The sequence below is a fragment of the Strigops habroptila genome, chromosome 13 (genome assembly GCF_004027225.2).
Source record: "Strigops habroptila isolate Jane chromosome 13, bStrHab1.2.pri, whole genome shotgun sequence".
NCBI classification, from domain to species: Eukaryota; Metazoa; Chordata; class Aves; order Psittaciformes; family Psittacidae; genus Strigops; species Strigops habroptila.
In genome coordinates this window covers 4,548,645-4,567,336 of record NC_044289.2, presented here as the reverse complement: position 1 = coordinate 4,567,336, position 18,692 = coordinate 4,548,645, and the positions used below count along the sequence as shown (strand labels likewise).

General features: G+C 45.2%; 1 protein-coding gene across 3 annotated transcripts in view; it reads left to right on the top strand.

Annotated features, from left to right (window-relative positions):
* The window catches only part of LOC115615267 (cadherin-4), a 460,442-nt gene extending 444,604 nt beyond the window's left edge, over positions 1–15,838 (top strand). For all 3 annotated transcript variants that reach the window (XM_030503209.2, XM_030503210.2, XM_032920281.1), the window contains 5 exons: positions 770–1,003; positions 2,073–2,306; positions 6,398–6,537; positions 8,367–8,531; positions 10,292–15,838. In XM_030503209.2, coding sequence (XP_030359069.1) covers positions 770–1,003; positions 2,073–2,306; positions 6,398–6,537; positions 8,367–8,531; positions 10,292–10,498 — 980 coding nt within the window. In that variant the 3' untranslated portion in view covers positions 10,499–15,838. The remainder of the gene's footprint in view (positions 1–769; positions 1,004–2,072; positions 2,307–6,397; positions 6,538–8,366; positions 8,532–10,291) is intronic.
* The last annotated feature ends 2,854 nt before the right edge of the window (positions 15,839–18,692 follow it).

The following is an 18,692-nucleotide window of genomic DNA, read 5'->3' as shown; positions in this document are numbered from 1 at the left end:
TTTCTGGGAAGGCTGGTCTCTCTTGCCAAGGCAGGTATCACTTTGTGTAAGTGGTCATTAGTCATACAGATGTGGCTCTTCATCAAGAAGGGGCTGGAGGACTGAGACTGCTGTGCTGCAGCATCCCTGTTGTTAGGGACAAATGTAGGGAGGATGAAGAACTGTATGTTGGGGCACACTGCTGCTGGCATGGGCTAGTAGCATCACTCAATGTGCTTGATGATGGTTAGCTCATAGCTTTGAACAGAGACCTTTCGCTGGTGAAGCTAGGGCTGACTGTGGGATGGGCGTTCTTTGCAGCAGTGTAATAGCTTGCAAATCTAAATACTGGCTAGTAAGTGCTACTGTAACTGCTGACCAACAGATTAGTTACTTTTTTCCCCTCCAAGCCGTCTTCTTCCTCTTGTTAGCTATCTTTCTAATGGTTATTCATCTTCAAAACAGCCAGTACCAAAATTTGCACTAGCAACTTGACGTCGCCTGCTTGTATTTTTAGAGTTTGACTAAGGACATTGCTGTAGGCTACAAATCTGCAGAACTCAACCTCAATGTTCTGCAGGAGTGAAAACCAGCAACATTAGGAGGCTTGGGGAACTTTTAATAATACCTCTTAAAGCAAGGGACCGTGAAAGTGCAGTATGTCCCTAATAAGGTCCAAGGAGGGAGGGTGAAAATCCTGGTTTATTGAAATTGGATGGCAGAGAGGGGGCTGTTGTCAGTCCTGCTGCTTCTCAAGTGGTGGTCATTGGTCTCTGCCTCTCCCACTCAGGTATACCCCCTGCAAGCGGCACTGGCACTCTGCAGATCTACCTAATCGACATCAATGATAATGCTCCTGAGCTCCTGCCAAAGGAGGCACAGATCTGTGAAAAGCCAAACCTGAATGTCATCAACATAACAGCCGCGGATGCTGACATCGATCCAAATGTCGGGCCCTTTGTCTTCGAGCTGCCAAGTGTGCCATCTGCAGTGAGGAAGAACTGGACCATAACACGGCTGAATGGTAAATGGGGCAGGCAATCCTGAGGACATTTGGACTCTGATTCACTAATGAGGCCACATGTGGTTTCAAACTTCCAAACTTTCCTACTTTTTTATCTGATTTTTATTTTTTAAAGCACATTATAGCCGATGTTATAGACAAGATAGTTAATCAGAAATGATTTGTATCAGACCTGCAGCATAACTCTAAAAGCCTTGGCACTTGGCTTTTTTTTAATGCAGTTCATAATTATGAACAGTTATCAGTAGTGAGCAGAGTATAAATCATCCATAATGGCCAAGAGGGAAAAAGCTATTATCAGTCTTCCTTATGTTCCTCCAGTGTAATTGTCATAAGCCACAATCAGGATCAATGTTCATTTCTCTGACCATAATTGCATAAAGGCAGCCTTTTAATTTACCATGGAACAAGGAGGGCCAGGTAAGTGTGAAGATTACCAGCATGTGAAGGATTTTTACATTGCAGTGCATAACCACAAATGGCCATAATTGCTCCTCTTATTGGTAGTTTCAGCAGAGGATGGAAAATATCAGGGTGCCACGGACTGGTTTTGGCTTCAAAGCTGGTCCCTCTCGCTGAGGGGCAATGGCTTGTGCCCTCACAGCTCAGGGCTCAGTCCCACAGCTCTTGTGTCTCCATGGGAGGGAACACAAGAGGGACTGCTTGGTTGAGCATGTCATCAACAGGCAATGGGCTTCCCAAAAATCCCAATGTGGGAGGGTGGGTGAGCAGAAAGCCTCCACAGTGGCAGCCCAGACTGAGGGAGCATCATCGATGCTTTACTATTTGCATTTCATGCTGTTTTAAACGCATGCAACTGGATTTGCAAATGGCATCAAGGTAGGTTTAGTGCAGCAGTGCAAACACAATATTTTGCAAAGCGCAGGCTGATTGTTGACCCAACTGTTAGGGCAGAAGTCTGAAACTGTCCTGTCCGGGTGTGCTGTTGATAGCTTCTTCAGGACTCAGAAGACTGCTGTAGCAGAGGAGCCCTGCATCTACAAGTGTGGCTGTAGGGCTCTACCAGAGTGTCTGTCATCTGTCCATCTGTCTGTCTTGGTCTCTCCAGGCGATTACGCCCAGCTTAGTTTACGAATCACGTACCTGGAAGCGGGTGTGTATGATGTGCCAATCATTGTGACAGACTCGGGAAACCCCCCCTTGTACAACACGTCCATCATCAAAGTGAAGGTGTGCCCGTGCGACGAGAATGGCGACTGCACCACTATTGGGGCGGTGGCTGCGGCGGGACTGGGCACAGGTGCCATCATTGCCATCTTGATCTGCATCATCATTTTACTCAGTAAGTATAACAAGGCTCACGTTGCTGGGAAACATCAGGTTTCCTATCCCATTCCCTTTTGTCCCACTTTTATACATGGTGTTTTTCCAGACCCTTGCAAGCTCCATGCAAGAGACAGAGCTGTGAGCTTTGAGCTGTGGGGGGTGATTCACACATCTGCCTTTGAAGCTCCTTCACTGCAGCATCAGCAGAATGAGCTAGAGCACAGCACTCTCTGCATGCATCGGGCTTTTCTTTCTAAGACTTCCAGTAGCTTTACAAACATCATTACACCTGACAATGTCTTGTAGGTAGTGAGTGCAGGACTAAGTTGAACGACTTGTCCAAAATCCTGTGGCAGACTGCCCCATAGTTCTCAGATTCCTGGCTGGCTGTGGATATACTGGTTCCCAGTACCTCATGCACTGGTTGTAAGAGTCTGGCTAGTCCCTGGCCAAGCCAGTGCATAGCTGTAGTTTTTTGGTTGTTAAAAGGAAAAGACAATGATAGTTATTCCCATTGCTTGTAAAATTACGTATTTTAAAATCATGGTGGATGATGAATGCTTTAAGAGGAAGGATCCCCAGTTTGTCAGGAGCATTGGAGAGCTGGCAGTGCATCGCAGAGAAGGGCTGGCCATCTCTTTGCTCGAGGCAAAGCCATCCCTTTAGCCCAGCAACGCTGTTAGTCCCAAGCTTGCATGAGCGTTACCAATAACCATGTGTGCACACACTTAAAAATAAAAATGATACCATTATAACTTCAAGCAGGAGTTGGCACAGTAGGAATAGATAAAAACGAGCGTTGAAATGAACAATGAGGTAAATATTCATCAAGAAACACAGGATGAAACCATAGGACTCCCATTAAAGCTAATAGGAGTTATGGTGCTAAATCACATTTAATATTTACCCCCAATGTGTTTAAACAGAGAGCAGACAGAGCAACGTATGCTACAGATGTCATCTAATGTGGATATGATGTGGTACATTAAGAGAATGGGTCATCTCTGGGCAAACATCCACCCTCCTGGGCCAGCAATGGGAATATATTGTTGTATAATTGATTTACTGTATTGGTCTGGAGAATGAGCAAGAAAACTGTGTTTGTGGCCATGCAGTCCCGTTCCTTCTCCAGCCCACCCAAGCCAGTGGAAGCATCCCTGTGCCTAGCCACGATGCACAATTCCTGTCCTTCGCTGAGTGTGGGGTCCCAGTGGCAAAATGTTCCAGGCTGCTCTCTTCAGCAAGGGCATTTGTTGCAAACACACCACAGTTGCACACCCAGAAGAAGATGTGGTGTTCCTCAGTCCCACCACGTTTGGTACTCTGGGATATGCAGGAGTGATGTACTGGAAGCCACAAAGGTGATTTAAACATGGGGCTTTTATTTTGCTGGTCTTGCATGAATCTAGTGCTAAAATATGATTTAAAAAGTTGAAAATCCCATTGACTGAAATTAACTTTAGCTGAAGGACATTTGATTTAAGAGATTCCTTTTTTCATTTTCAGATACATTATCCCATTTTAAATTACGGGTTTTATTACAAAAGCTTGTTTTTACATTCGTTGTCATTCTAATTGACTTTTTTTTACTTCAAGAGCTGCAAAAGCACTGTATCAGTGATGAAAAATGTAATATGCGATGAGCAGTTTTACATTTACATCCTTCCAGTGTTTTGCCTTCTTTCTATCTGTTTTATATCGTGACCTCTAAACAATAGCCTGGAAGAAGACAGATGCGGGATTTTTTTGTGCTATTTGTCCATTTTTGAGTCAGCCGGTCAAAGTTTGATGGCTTTAAAAGGAAGAAGCAGCAAGAGAACAGATCTGAGGTTGCTCAGGTGAAGGAAGTTTCTGCCTTTTCCTTTGCTCAAAGGTTTTTTTTCTTCTTCCCAATACCTGATGTATTAGCTGCACAAATAACACATTTAGGAAAGCAATGCAATAAAAAATTGTGAAGGGTGAAGACAATAGATTTCAAGGAAAACTACATGCAGAGTGAAAATGGGTCTAACAGCAGTAATAGCACTTTCCATTCTGCAGAGTGAATAAAAGGAAGGAGAGTGCGCTACATCCACTATTGACACTTTGAAGGTCCCTTTTTTTTCCAAGGTAGCTGTAAAGGCGTTAATGGCACAGGTTTTTTCTACAACTGCATGAAAAAGTAGCATCAAAAAAAGGGGGGGGAGAAAAAGATAAACCCTAGTAACCATTATAATATTGTCTTTGTGGACTAGGCAGGTATCTTGTTGTGAGAGACTTGAAAAGGAACAACGAGAAAAGAACTTCAATAGTCTGCTAAATAGCTGAGGCTTTATATTGCCGATAAGAGTTACATTTTCTTCCCTTTTCTTTTTTCTCTCTTGAATAGATCCAGGATAAGCATTAAAGAAATGCTGAACTATCTGAAAACAATTCTGTTAGCTGGCAGGCGGGGATGGCAGCCAGTTGGCACACAATGGCAGTAATTAGCTGTCCAATCCTCTTCTACTCACTTCACTGAATTCCTGTTGGGTATAAACACTTTGGTGCTGGGAGGAAGAACTCGGATCCTCCTCACCACCTCCTCACAAATTGGGGCTGCAGGCTGAGCTGCCCACCCATGTCCCCAGGGTCTGGTCTCTTCTCCATCCTTGCCCTTGGTGAAGCAACACCAAGGCTCAGTGAAGAGGTAGGGAAAGAAGAACTGGTTGCTTGTGCAGCTGAAAAATACAAAGAACGTTCAGGATCTTACATCTTGCATGGGTTAATTTGTGTTGGATGCATTGGTTTGGCATGGTCAAGAGCTGACTCAGATGAAACAAACCTCAGCCATGTGTTCCCACCTCCACTGTCCATCCATCTGTCCCTTCTCATGCAGATCGCCACTGTCACAGCTTGGTGTGTGGCTTGCATGGAGAATGGAGGGGGAAGCAGGCACTGGGAGGTGTGACTGCATCAGCTGCCCAGGTTTAATTTCTATTTTGATGTCATTATTTGCAGCTACTGAGTATGAGAACAAAAACAAGCGTATTAACAGGTTCTTGAAGAAGACAAGGTCTGGTTGCCTTACGTTAGTGGAGACTTAGGTTCCCAGAGCAGCTTCCACAGAGTAAGTCACAGGGAGCGCGCAGCTTCTGAGACATGAGTGTACTTGAGAAGGATGAGGTTGTGGATCAGGGAGCCAGCATTCCCCTTGGGTAAAGTTGTTTAAGTTGGGAGAAACTTCTCGTGGTAAGAACTGGTCATCTCTCACTGTTACTGTGCTGAGAGAGATTTGACAGGGCCTGGCATGTAAATGCTGATGCCTGAGGAGGTTGGCTGTGTGCTACCAGATCTGCTCTCCCTTGTTCTACAAAGCTAGCCCTGCTCTCTGAAAGGATTTTAAATGATCTTAGATCTGCTTTGCAAGTCAGTAGCCAAATGTGTATGCTAATGTCCTGGCTAATGTGATCTTGGAAGTCTAGAAAGCCTTCCTCATGTACCAAAGAGGAGTATGAGGGAGTCCAAATCCAATTACAGCACCCAGCGTTACGCAGCCTCCTCAAACCAGTCTTTCTTGGCCAACTGCAAACAGCAGCAAAATGACTCCCATGACCAGGGCTTGTGACCTGAATGGGCATTGCTGTGTCACACTGGGGGAAGAGCTGCCTGTGCACAAGACGTGGGCCATCTGTACCCATTTGCTTCTCCGCACCTCTGCAGCTCTCTTCCCTCCACTTTTATTTTGTGCCCCTGAATAAAATAAAGGTGGAAATCTAATCCTGAAAATTCAGGATTTAGATCAAATCTTTTCAGAAAGCAGCAGGTTTCACACTGCCTGTTTGCTTTCCATTTGATTATGTGTTTTACATCTGGTAAAAATCAGCCCCATCAGCACTGGTGATGGATCTTAAAGAAATGTTTGTAGTGGAGGCCTGTCACAGCATTTACAGCTTTCACTGAGTTCTCCCTTATGAAGGAGAACATAGAATAGGACAAAATTACACTCCTCTTACTAGCAGCCACTGAGGTTCTCCATAATGGAAGAGGGCAGGTGGGGCACTGGGACACACCACCACGCTCTGGCCCACGCAGCCTGGTCTTGCGCCATGTGAGGTTGCAGCTCACCGAGCTTCTTCCCTGTTGCAGCCATGGTTCTGTTGTTCGTGGTGTGGATGAAGCGCCGGGAGAAGGAGCGCCACACCAAGCAGCTCCTGATCGACCCTGAGGATGACGTCAGGGACAATATCCTGAAGTACGATGAAGAGGGAGGTGGAGAGGAAGACCAGGTGAGAAGAGCCTGTGGGTCTTGGCCAAAGAGCAGCTGTGCAATCTGTACTCTCAAAAAGGCAGAAACCACAGTATTTTCACTAAAGTACTTGCAAAGGGTTGTGTTCCCCTTGTTTGTGCCCAGGCAGCTGTATTGACTTCCCTGGTGTGGCATGGGCATCAGTGAGAGCCAGTGGAGGTCCAGGGGATTCAGCATGTCACTGGGACTCTGCCATGGAAGCAGGACTGTGCCAGGAGTCTGATGCCACGTGGATTTTTCTACCCCCTAGGCAACTTCCTGGGGAGGGACAATAAATCAATCCACTGCACTCATATTCGAACAGTATTTATGTTATTTCAGTCATTAAATTTGTGTATTTTACCATTCCCATCAGAGACCTTATAAAACCCAGCCAGCAGCTACCACCCTCCCCAGAACCGTGGCTGCAGGCACTTGCCTTGGCTTGCTTGAACCTAGAGCCTCTGTGGGATTTCCCTGCATTTACTTAATCATCTCTAATGCTTCTTTAATTTCTTTTAATTTCTGAACGTGGTTTGTGAGAAGTGTCTAAATACATTTGGGGATTTTCTTTTCCACTGCAAAGCGTATGGTGGCAAAGCTTTGCTTGGTGACGGAGCCCTAAGCCACAGTCTGCCTGAATGCGTCAGCTTTTCTGCGGTGGCTTCTTACAGACACCGATGCTGATGTTGCATGAAAACTTCCCTCGCCTGCACTCCTGGGATGTGCTTTCCCTCTGCTAAGGATGTGTTTCCTCAACTAAAATAGCAAAGTTTGGTTGCTCATGTTTAAGACACTGGGGTTTTTATTCCTACCTAAGTAAAGAGCCTGTGACACTCTCAAATATAATGTTCACACAAATTATGTGACTCTGCATCGTATAGTGGCTGTATTCTTGCTTGCTTGAGTCCTAAAGTCATGGTTGAGGGTGGTCCCAGTGGCATCTGAAGGCGAGCAGGTGAGCCTGGCGATAGCCATCTTGGGGAGCCGAGGCAGAGACTTTGCACAAAACTTGAGAAGTTCTTATTTCACAGAAAAATCCTTGCAATTAGGATTTCTTTTTTCTCGTCACTGACAAGTTATTTATAAATATTGCTCCTGGAGATTCAATCATCCCCGTCTGAGCACAAGAATAGTTTCACCGGTAGAACAAAGTGCTGCTATAAGCATTCAAACCAGCTGAAGTATCTGATTTCAGGCAACTACGCTGTAGGCTTAAATATTTTAGAAAGGATTTGTTAAAAATAAGAGCAAAGGAAGAGCAGCAAAACACCATTACCTACATGAATACATTTTTAATAAAATATTACCTGGTTCTCATTCCTTGATAGAAACCTATTCTGTTGGGATTTTTCATGAGCAGAAAGAACATAATTACTTTGAAAGGCCTACATGCATAAATGCAATGCACATTTTAATGTTTTTACTTCTGTAGAAACATAATTGCAATAATATGTCTACCAGCAGTGTCTTTACATTATATTGCATATTTCATTAAAAGTTACGTGTATCCCTGTGCACATGCAAACAAAAGCCAGTTTTTTATCCCAAAGATTTAGACGCCACATAAAATATTCACAAAGAATTTAAATATTTCATTTTACTCATGTTTTAAGATACACTCTTAGGAGGTCAATTTTATGAGCTACTCAGAGGTCAGGTTCATCTGTAATTTAGATAGTTAGAGGTGCTGCACACCTGCGGATCAGATTTGCCATTGAACTTCAGCTGGAATAGGATTAGACCTCTCAACTTGTTTGTACATTGGGTGAGCAGATGATCTGAACGAAAAGCTCTTCGTTTCACTCCGTGCCTTTCCATTTGTTACAGGATTATGATTTAAGCCAGCTCCAGCAGCCAGAGACCATGGATCATGTTCTGAACAAGACACCTGGAGTCAGAAGGGTGGATGAAAGACCTATTGGTGCTGAACCGCAGTATCCTATAAGACCAGTAATCCCACATCCAGGGGATATTGGTGACTTTATTAATGAGGTATGTTCTGTAGGGTGTCTTGTGTCACATATTAAAAGCTTGAGCAGCCAGCTAAGATCAGCTATGCAACATTTTCCTGGCTGCACAGACCAAGTGATGCTATTACTCACATGAGAAGTCAGGTGCAAACTAGGGGAATAAGTGGCATGAGCAAAGGACACAGGACTTGGCCTAATAAAGGCGTTGAGCCTGTAAAAAGCCAAAGTGCAAGCAAAAAGACGAAGATTCCTGATCTGTAGATATCACAAACGCCATGCTTTTCAGCATCTGGGCAGTATAACCTGATTCCAGTCTCCCTTGGATTACTGGGAATATTGCAGCTACTGAAGTAAAGGAGTTATCTGGATGTGGGCAAAGGAGTGTCATCATGGTAGGGAGGTGGTGGCAAGGCAGCGGCGTGGGTTCCCCAAAGCCTAAGGTCCCATTTGGGGCTCCTGTAGTTACTTCACCAGTCTGTGCCTTCCTAGTAAGTTCTATTTGGTCTAAAGCCTCAAAGAGTTTACAGAACGGAGAAATTCATCTCAGATGAGAGAGGGTTTCTTTATTTTGTGTTAGATTACTGCTCCTTTATCTGCTTGTACAAATATCTATCCGTTTAGTGTTTCTTATCTTGTTTTTAGTTTTGAGTGATTGAGTGGTTACAAACCAATCGATGCATTATTTCCTCCGAGACAAAACACACCATTCATTTTCTAAGTTAGAAAAATAAATGTTATAGCAATTTAATTCTGTTATTATATCCACTTCCTGCTGTGCTTTTTTTCTTATTTTCATCATTAAAGTTTCTTCTTCCTTTGCTCCTGCCCATCCTTCACACACACATTTACACACATCCATGTGCGTGAAGACTCACTCTTACACACACTCCGGCTGCTGTTTGCTGTGGTAAAACCTGCTCCATCTCCCCATGCTGAGACTGGGGTTTTGGAAGGTATGAATGCAGAACATTGTGTTTTATTGCAGGTCTATTCCACCAGGCTTTTCCTGATGCTGGGCTGCAGCAAAGCAATTCTTTTTCTTCATATCCCGAGGTCATTTCCGTGGCCTTCCTACACTGCTGCCCACAATGCACAGGACCAGCAGTGCTTCCCAACCCTCTGCCCAGAATTTCATATCCCAAGTCTCTCTTAATTGCAGAATTTTGCTAGGAGCAATATTGGGGTTTTTTTCCTAAAGGAATCCAAATCATCAAAATTCAAATAATGGTTATTGGTTGAGTGCTGGTCAAGCTGGAAATCTTAACAGGCAACCCCAGAAACAACGTGCTGTCCAGAACTGAAAGCTTTCCAGGTCCAGACTTGGATCCTTGGAAATAACTCCCCTCCCACTCAATCCGGCTTTTTTACAGTGGCACTGGGAGTTAGTGGGTTTCTGCTGGGGGCATCCGGGAGGGTTCAACCAGGGGGGTATCCAAGCATGGGAAAGCTGCAGAACCCTCATTTTCACACCATCCTCATTTCTCTTTTCCCCCTCCTCTTTTAGTTTTGCTAAAGGGATCCCAAACATCCCACCAGCCCAGACCCTGACCTGAACTCCCTTCCTTAGAATCATAGAATGGTTTAAGTTGCAAAGGACCTTAAGAGCATCTAGTTCCAACCCCCTGCCATGGGCAGGGACACCTCACACCCAAGGCTCCGTCCGACCTGGACTTGAACACTGCCAGGGATGGAGCATTTACCACTTCTTTGGGCACTTTTTTCTTAGCACTATCACCATAACACCCATGGTGGGTATTGACACCCTGTGTTTGCCCCTCCCAGGGCCTGCGTGCGGCCGACAATGACCCCACAGCCCCCCCCTATGATTCCCTGCTGGTGTTTGACTACGAGGGCAGCGGCTCCACTGCCGGCTCCGTCAGCTCCCTCAACTCCTCTAGCTCCGGGGACCAGGACTACGACTACCTTAACGACTGGGGGCCCAGGTTCAAGAAACTGGCGGACATGTACGGGGGAGGCGAGGAAGATTAAACTGACCTCACATTATTTAAAAACAAATAAAAGAAGAAGACAAAAAAGAATATTAAGAAAAAAGAAGAAAAAAACACAAAAAACAAACCCACAGACGACAACATTAACAAAAAGAGCCGGTGCAGAAGCAAGAACTGTACAGATGTGGCAGCTTTTTTAATTAATATCCCCTGCTGACTGTGTTGTTATTTTTAGTGGTGACATAGGAGGTTTCTTTTTTTTTTTCCCCCTTTTTTTTTCCTTTCCAATGTTATTTTTTAGAATATTGAGCTGTCTCGCATGAACACTTGTCTCTGCTGCAGGTTTTTTTTGGTTTGGTTTTTTAATGTCAGCTGGGATATTGCTCGTTTACCTGCTTTATGACTAAAGAGAGTGAAAGGCACTCTGTCTTAACTTGAATTTCTTAGAACAGAAGCACTGTTTTTAAAATATATATATATATATATATTTGAAAGTGCCTTTTGGTGCATGTATCAGATTCCCTTCAATCTCAGGAGTGATGAAAACAAACATACAACCATCCTGGGCAGCACTCCCTGTGACCTTAAGCCAGTTCTAGCTGGGAAGGATTTAACAAAAAGGAACTCTGGAGATTGTTTCTTTTTTTTGTTGTTTCTTTTTTTTTTTTTCCCCTCTCCACCCCCCCCCCCCCCCTTTTTTTTTTTGCCTCTTTTTTTAAGGGGGTGACTCGTTCTGGGTGGAAGAGGATGCGGGGGTCGGGGAGGGGGAAGATGTTTCGAGTCAAAATCTGAACAGCCATCTTTAAGCCTCAGCAGGTGGTGAACTAGTCATCATGTTGTATATAATTCAGTGTTATCAGATGCAAAATACCGACTAGGGGCTCTGCCGCCACCTGGTCACACTCAATGTAGCTGCATAGAACTATAGCGTTGATAAAGCCTTTGGTTATTGCAACAGAAATCTCCGACAGCCCTTGCCTAAACCCTACAAAGTAAATCATGACATGACCAAAGGCCCAGTTGTTTGTTTTTATGCTATTGGTGTGTGTTGGCTCCCATGACCTCCGGAGTGATGTAAATACCAACTGGGTTAGGTGGTGGTGTCCCACACCCCCGGGGATTCCTGCTAGCAGGAAAGCCGATGCCGTTTTCCTGGTGGAAGCAGGGGTTTGTGCAGTGGCTCCGCTCGAGACCATGGCAGCGCGAAGGGCAGGAGCAGTTTATCAGCACTTTTGCCATCCGTAAGTATGAAGTTAGTCTAGTACAATATTAATGCCTTGGAGCATTAGTAGCCAAAGCTCAACAATATTGTGTAACTCAGCTAATGTGTGTCCTTTCTATTTGATGGGTAGGCGCTGCTATCTGTAGTAAATGTGGTTTTTTGGAGGAGAAGGGCAACGAGGGCCTGTTAAGTATCTTGTGGTTAATATGCTCAAGCATTGCCAAGTAAGCAAGAGGTTTTGCAGCATCCAGGCATAATTCAACATCAGTATTATAAATGGTAGCATACTACCTAGTTTATATGTAGGGTCAGTTTAACCAATAACAAATAGTTATTAGCTTTTTTATTACATTTTTCCTTTACTGATTTGGACTAGTGGGTTTATGTCTAATGTTTGTAAAATGATTTAGACTGCATGGATGTGTAATATAAACCACATTTAATGGATTATGAGCCACTTAATTAATGTGCTATGAAATCTTGGATTACCTGTGTTTTATATTCTGCAGACGATTTTGCAGTGGGTTCGCTAAAACTTGTAAAAGTGCTTAGATATATTTTCATTTAAATCCAAGAATGTGCACAATATTGGAAGGTGATTATCCAGGGGATAATCATGCTTTTTTTGATATCTCTATTAATTCTCAAGTTGAATGCTAAGAGTTTAAAGGGGGGTGGGAGGGAAGCGAGAATGAGAGGACGAGAGCTTGCGGTGATGAGTGGACGTCGTTTCAGAGGGTATACTAGGCTGCAAGATCGTCTCTATAGATTTTTGAAATGCTCCTGGTGCATTTTATATTTCATTGTATCATATTTTCTATAAAATGCAATTTCTGTAAATTAATGAGCATTTGAAATGTGTCTTGTATGAAGTGGAATGTGGTAAAAGTCTGCCCGAGGGGACTCCAACATTACCGGTATGTAAATAACTACCAAGGATGCGATCTTTCTTTTTGTCCTGGTCAGTCAGTCGATGGGTCAGTTTGTCCTTTCACAGCTCTCTCACCCAAGTTTCTTGAGGAAGCAGGAGGTGATGGCTTGGGCCTCAGGAGTGGGACAGCACTGATGGCAGCAGCAAGGTGAGGACATTGTGCCACACAGCACATGCCTCAGCCAAGATGAAGCGCAGTGCCTGGCAAACTGCTGGCACCTGACACCTTCCCAAATTCCTGTTCCATAGCTGAGAACTCAGTTGCTTGTGTGACCACTATGAAAGTCTTAGCTTGCTTCTGCCACATACTGTACACTTCCTCCTGGCCACCCTCAGCAAACTTCACAGCCCCTGTTCTCAGCCGGCTGGCGCAGGTGGGCTGCATTGCCCTGAGCCACTGCTCTCTTCCCACGGGCAGGCTTAATTCTTCCCCTTTCTTTCCGAAAAGCCACGGGCTGAAGTATTTCACCATCTGGGCTTTGCACCTCCACAGAAGCTGCCCAGTCACAGCAGAAGTACTGAATAATAAAAATGCACTTAGTGTTTCTTGCTAATGACTACCCGTCAGTGTTTTGTGTCCATCACTGTAACCTCATCTCCAACTCAAGAGAAGGATGCAGCTCGTGGGCCGGGGTGATGCTGATGGTTCTCTATCCATTGGGTTGCTGCTGCTGCCTGCCAGCTCTTGGGCGACTCCTGGGATGCTCATGTGGATCCCACAATGCCAGTTGGGTCTCCACTGCAAGCCAAGCTGTGCAATCTACCTGGCACCACTTACTCAAGAGCAGTAGCTAAGTAAGTCCCTGCTGCAGAGCGTTTGGTTCCTGCTATCATCTGCTGCGGCTTTGGCTGATGTGATGGTTTTCAGGTAGGGAAGGGACCGGCAGCAGTGTGGGATGGCTGCTGCAGGGCTGGAGGCTGGAGGGCCAGTCAGCATCGCCCCGCTGTCACCCGGCGGGGCGTGCCATGCATTGACAGGAACCACTTGGCCATGAAGGTGACATTGTCAGACTTCAGCTTGTCTAAACATTTTGGGCTTTTAAGAACATTTATGCAACTTAAGTCAAACAAAACTGTTTGAGTGATTAAAAATAAATCAACCTGTTTCCATTGGTGACTATTTTTTTTTAAATCAGCAGATATTTTTTCTGTAGCGTTTGCAATCCAGCCATTCCACTCCACAAGCCCATAAATCAAACCAAGTAGTTTATTGTCTTTTGACCCAGTTCTGCTCAACCTCCCTCTCCAGGACCTCCTCCTCCTCTTCCTCTTCCTCTTCCTCCTCCTCCTCCCTCCATCACTGAGCTTTACAGCCCCACAAGTAAGCAGCAGCATCAGGCCCCTTTCCTTGCAGTGGGAACAGCAGAAGGTAAGCGAGGAGCACATCGAGCAATGAAAACAGATCAGTGCTTGCAAACATTTTTGCTTGTTAATAGTACTTATGGTTTATAATCCAGCTGAGAAAATTTACATTAATCCAAGGGACCCCATTGAAAAGGTGACTGTGTCAGTGCTCTGTCCCCCCACTCTGATGCTCATTCACCATTGCCATTCACCACTTGACAGTGACAGTGAGGTGACAAGTGGCTTACAAGGAGCCAGGCCGGGGAAACAGCAACTCTGTCTGAAGGCACAATTCAGGCCACAAAAGTGGTTAACACATTGAGACCAGAATCCTTGTTCTCCAACTAATCTAAACTAAACATTAAACTTAACTTAAACTAATTAAAGAAGTGATGCCCACACATGCAAGTCCCCACTCTGCGCACCATGTGCTGGTGGGGAAGGACTTGCTTTCAGGCAGGTGGAGGCGAGCCCGTTCCCAAAATACCACTGTCACCCCCATAGCCCATAGCACTGCCAGGGGACACCACAGCAGCTCTCTGCACTAAGGGACAGGGACAGTGAGCTGCCAGGGCATTGGGGCACACTGGACACCTCCTAGGCATGAAGATTGCACATCACCAAGCCAAGGACCATGCAGGTCTGACGCTGGCAGAGTGGGGCCCACACCTCAGTGCAGCCTATTTATTATGTAGCCTGTAAACAGGGAGAAGCATCAGTCACAGAAATGCTGTTCAAGGCAAAGAGGAGACTCAGCAGGTAATTAATGACAGTGAACAGGCAAGCCTGTTCTAGGTGTCCTATGTGCTAGTCATTCATAGCTTGGCTTCTGGGTTTGCATTTTCCATACTTTATGTTTTTTCCTTTTTTGTTGGACCGGGCAATGCCATTGGTGGATGTAAGGTAGTGATGGTGGGGAGTTCACTCCCCTGCAGCTGAGCCACTTTGGGCTTCTCTCATAGGGGTTTTAGGGATAGTTAGGTCCAAATCCAGCCTCCAGGAATAAGTGGGACTCTAGGAGATGGCTGTATCACCTGCAGCTGCTTCGCATAGGGTAGACGGTCAGGCATTGGAGAATGATATTGGTCAGTGCAGGGTCTGTACAACACAATATGCCAAGATTGCAACTTTGTTTAGTCTCAAAAAAAAGAAAAACCAACAAAGGTAAAATACGGGACTTTTTTATTTGTGATGTCTTTTGGAGCTCTTCATTGTAACTGTGGAAAAAAAACGGGGGGGGAGGGGGAATGCTGTATAACGATGAATGCATATGTTTAAAACAGCAGCTAGACAACGTAGGTGTCTCCCACGCAAAGTTAACTCAGTTCCATGGGGAAAATAAAAGTTCTTTCCAGTACACACCGACCCCATATGCAATTGCTCACACACTGTGTACATAGTGTAGTTAGTGCTTGAAGCTACAAATCAAATAGGGGCAAAAAGCAACCAGAACATATAGATGTGTAACTGGAGCACTTTCTCTTCTTTCAATTCTGATTTTGCATGTTTCCTTTTCCGATGGAGAAGCTGTGTAGCAGCCCGCATGACTGTGGTTGTTCTCAAGGAAGACTTCTGCTGTATTCACGCTGAAGCGCAAAAGCAGTTTGCGTCCGTTAATCCAGTTCAAAAACCTTTTTTTGTAACCGTCAACAGCACAAATATTTTGTATTGTTGTTTGTACCATTTTTGTACCAAAAACAAAAGAGGGAAAAAAAAAAAAAAAGGGAAGAAAGTCAATGTTTTCAGTGTGTTTTTAGTGCCACTGCAATCTTGGTTTCCAAACTGAGTGACGGGTTTGCTGATTTATTGTGTATCAAAGCTGAACTGGTGCACTGACGTCTGGCTCCAGTGTAATGAAAATAAAGTCCCCCTTTTGAATAGTCTCACTTGCTTTTTTTTTTTTTTCAGTTATTTTTATGTGTCTTATTTCCTTTTCCTTCCCCACGCGCCCATCCCAGCTCATTCACTACTAATCGCATGCTTACCCTTGCAGTGAGTTGGTTAATGATAGCCTGGTGGCAGGTGTGGGTCTTACGTGTGCAGACATCAGTGGGAGCCTGGGAGGTCTTGGGTACTTCTGCATGTGTCCGGCAGTGGGAAACTTTAATTCCTTACAGCAAGAAGTATGTCTTGCCCCCAGCCCTTGTCGTTTCAAGCAGCAGTTCCTCCCACACCCCCAGGCAGATGCGTTTGTGCTGCACTGAACTGTTGGTGCTCATCAGTTGGGTGGTGATTTTGCTCCTGCAACACAAGATCTTTGTGTGTTAGCGCAATTCGGGCACATTCCAGGGTCTTTACTAGCACATTGGTAGTCCCCATGGCTGCTGCACCAGAACATTCAGACCCTTCACCTGCCTGCTGCCCTGCAGGTCTGCACGTGAGCTACAGCACTCCCAAGAGCAGCCAGCCCTTCTACTGCCAGGAATGGTTCAAAAACATTTAGGGAATGACCAAGCACCCTAGGCCAGCTGATGCCCAGAGGAAGAAGCCTGAGCTGGCTGCTCCCAGTTGTATTTCTCCATCTTCTCTGCACATGCAGAAGCAAAGCCATGTGTGCATGAGTGCGCAGACTCCTTCATGTTGGCATTACTGAGCACTGCAATGCACCTATATGCACCTCCTTTAGGGCCATCAGCTTCTAGCTTTTCTTAAGCTGCTCTTCCCTTGATGTTTCACCAACGGCCTTGGGAGGGGGCACAAACACCCTGTGGGGAGCCTGACCAGGCACACAATCAGCAATTAGCACTGGCAGAAGCACTCGCATCGTCCTGGGGAACTCCTCCTGCATGCCCCGAGCGGCTGGTTGGGTTCCCATCACCCTCACACCAATAACAACCCACATATGCCATGAGTTAGTGAGAGATCTCAGCAGGTCCTGGAGCTGAGCAGGGGCCAGGGAGGACACACGGTTCCAGCAGGGCATGGAGCTATTCCAGCCGAGCACGAGGAAAAGCAGTGCTGTCTCATTTTTAATAAACATTAAGATGAATGCAAATCCTGTACATGGCAATTTCCTTCCCCCCGGAGTCAGCTAAGAATATTTTATTGCTGGTTTTGCTAATTCTCAAGCTGTTCTGTTTCTTAGAATTATCTTTAACTACTGAATAATGCAAGACTGTTGCATCACAAATATTAGTTTCTGCTATCTGTGGAAGTCTGGGCCCTCATCATCACGTTATTAGGCTCTTATCTGCCTGCAGAAATTCTTGTTCCTCAAATGGTTTAGCTGTGTGCTTAACTTTGACCATGTGAATAGTTTTACTAAGCTGATGGAAACAGCCACACTCCCCTAAATCCATGGACTTCTGTACCAAAATTAAAAATAATAGCAATTACTATTACAGTTATAGGTGCTTGAGTTGGCTAGGCTTTTTTCTCTCAAGTCAAAGGCAGGTGCCATAAATTGCAATAGAATTCGGCTCAGATCAAACCAACGCACACAGGGATTATGCTTTTTTCCTTCAATAACTCAATAACTGAACTTTTCTTTGTTGTCCAGACTAAAACCTTTGCATTACCAACACCATTCCCTCCCCCCCCCATCTTTTTAAAGACAGCAGGTTTTTTAACTAAAACCAGCGTTAACAGACACATTATGCAGTTTTAGTTAACACAAAAAAGACCAAACAAAACTTTATATGTAATACTATACTATTGTCGGAACAGAGGAAGCATTAGGTTTTTATTAACCACTGACGAAGCTGTCTCCTTTGCAAACTTCATTCCACCTATAAATAACAATTTTCTCAGTTGTAACTACTGACACCCAGAGGTCCTGTGTGTGAGCAGGAGAGCGCTTCAGCTGAGAACATGCCCAGCTTCCCTTCTGCCCAGTGCTAGTGTGTACTGATGCTAACAGGAGCCCTGAGACTGAGCTTCAGCTTCTTTTGCTGTTGTTGTAATAGTAATAGCATTTATAGTATGAATAGTATTATTAGTAATAGTAATAGTAAAAGTATTAATTGTGAAGAAGAACCCATGGGCAGCTGTACTGTGCAGCAATCACTCTCCCTCTTCCAAGCAGGGTTGAAAGTGCTTCAAAGGACCAAGATGTATGTCGGACAGACAGGGGACACTGGAACACATAGACAACTGTGGGAACTGCGTGTCCAGCTGAGTTCTTTGATCAGTTACCTTGAAAATACGCCCAGCACCTCTCCTTCCAGCCGCAGCTGCAGCAGCACCACGCCACAAGCACTCATGAGCCAGAGCAGAAGCATCCCTCATAATCCCTGTGTAAATGGAAATGCACCTAGGACAAGGGTACCCAGGGGTACCCAAAGGGACCAGCACTCACATGGGTGCTGCACTCTGCTCAGATGGTTGGTAGCAGCAATGCTCGGGATGTTATTTACAATGTTCTTCTTTCCCACATGGGCAAATCCTGCACGGGGGACAGAATTAATGAGACGTTAAAGATGTGCAGGTCACTGCAGAGTAGGGAGGGCACTGCATGCCAAGGGGAGGGGGGTCGGGTGTTCCCAGCCTGAGCAATGGGGCCTGGGAGCTGGGATCAGAGCAGCTCCCGAGCGGGGACCGAGCCACAGGCACACCAGGACCTTTGCAGCATCATTTCACACCAACAAACACTTTCTCCTGATAGAGCTGTAGGATTTTTCCCCCCTCTCCTCTCAATGATTAATGTACAGCTTCTCTACACTCAGCACCACAGCACAATCTATCTCCCTGCTCGTCGCCTCGCCCTCCCCTTCCGCACCTTCTTCCTTTAATGAGAAA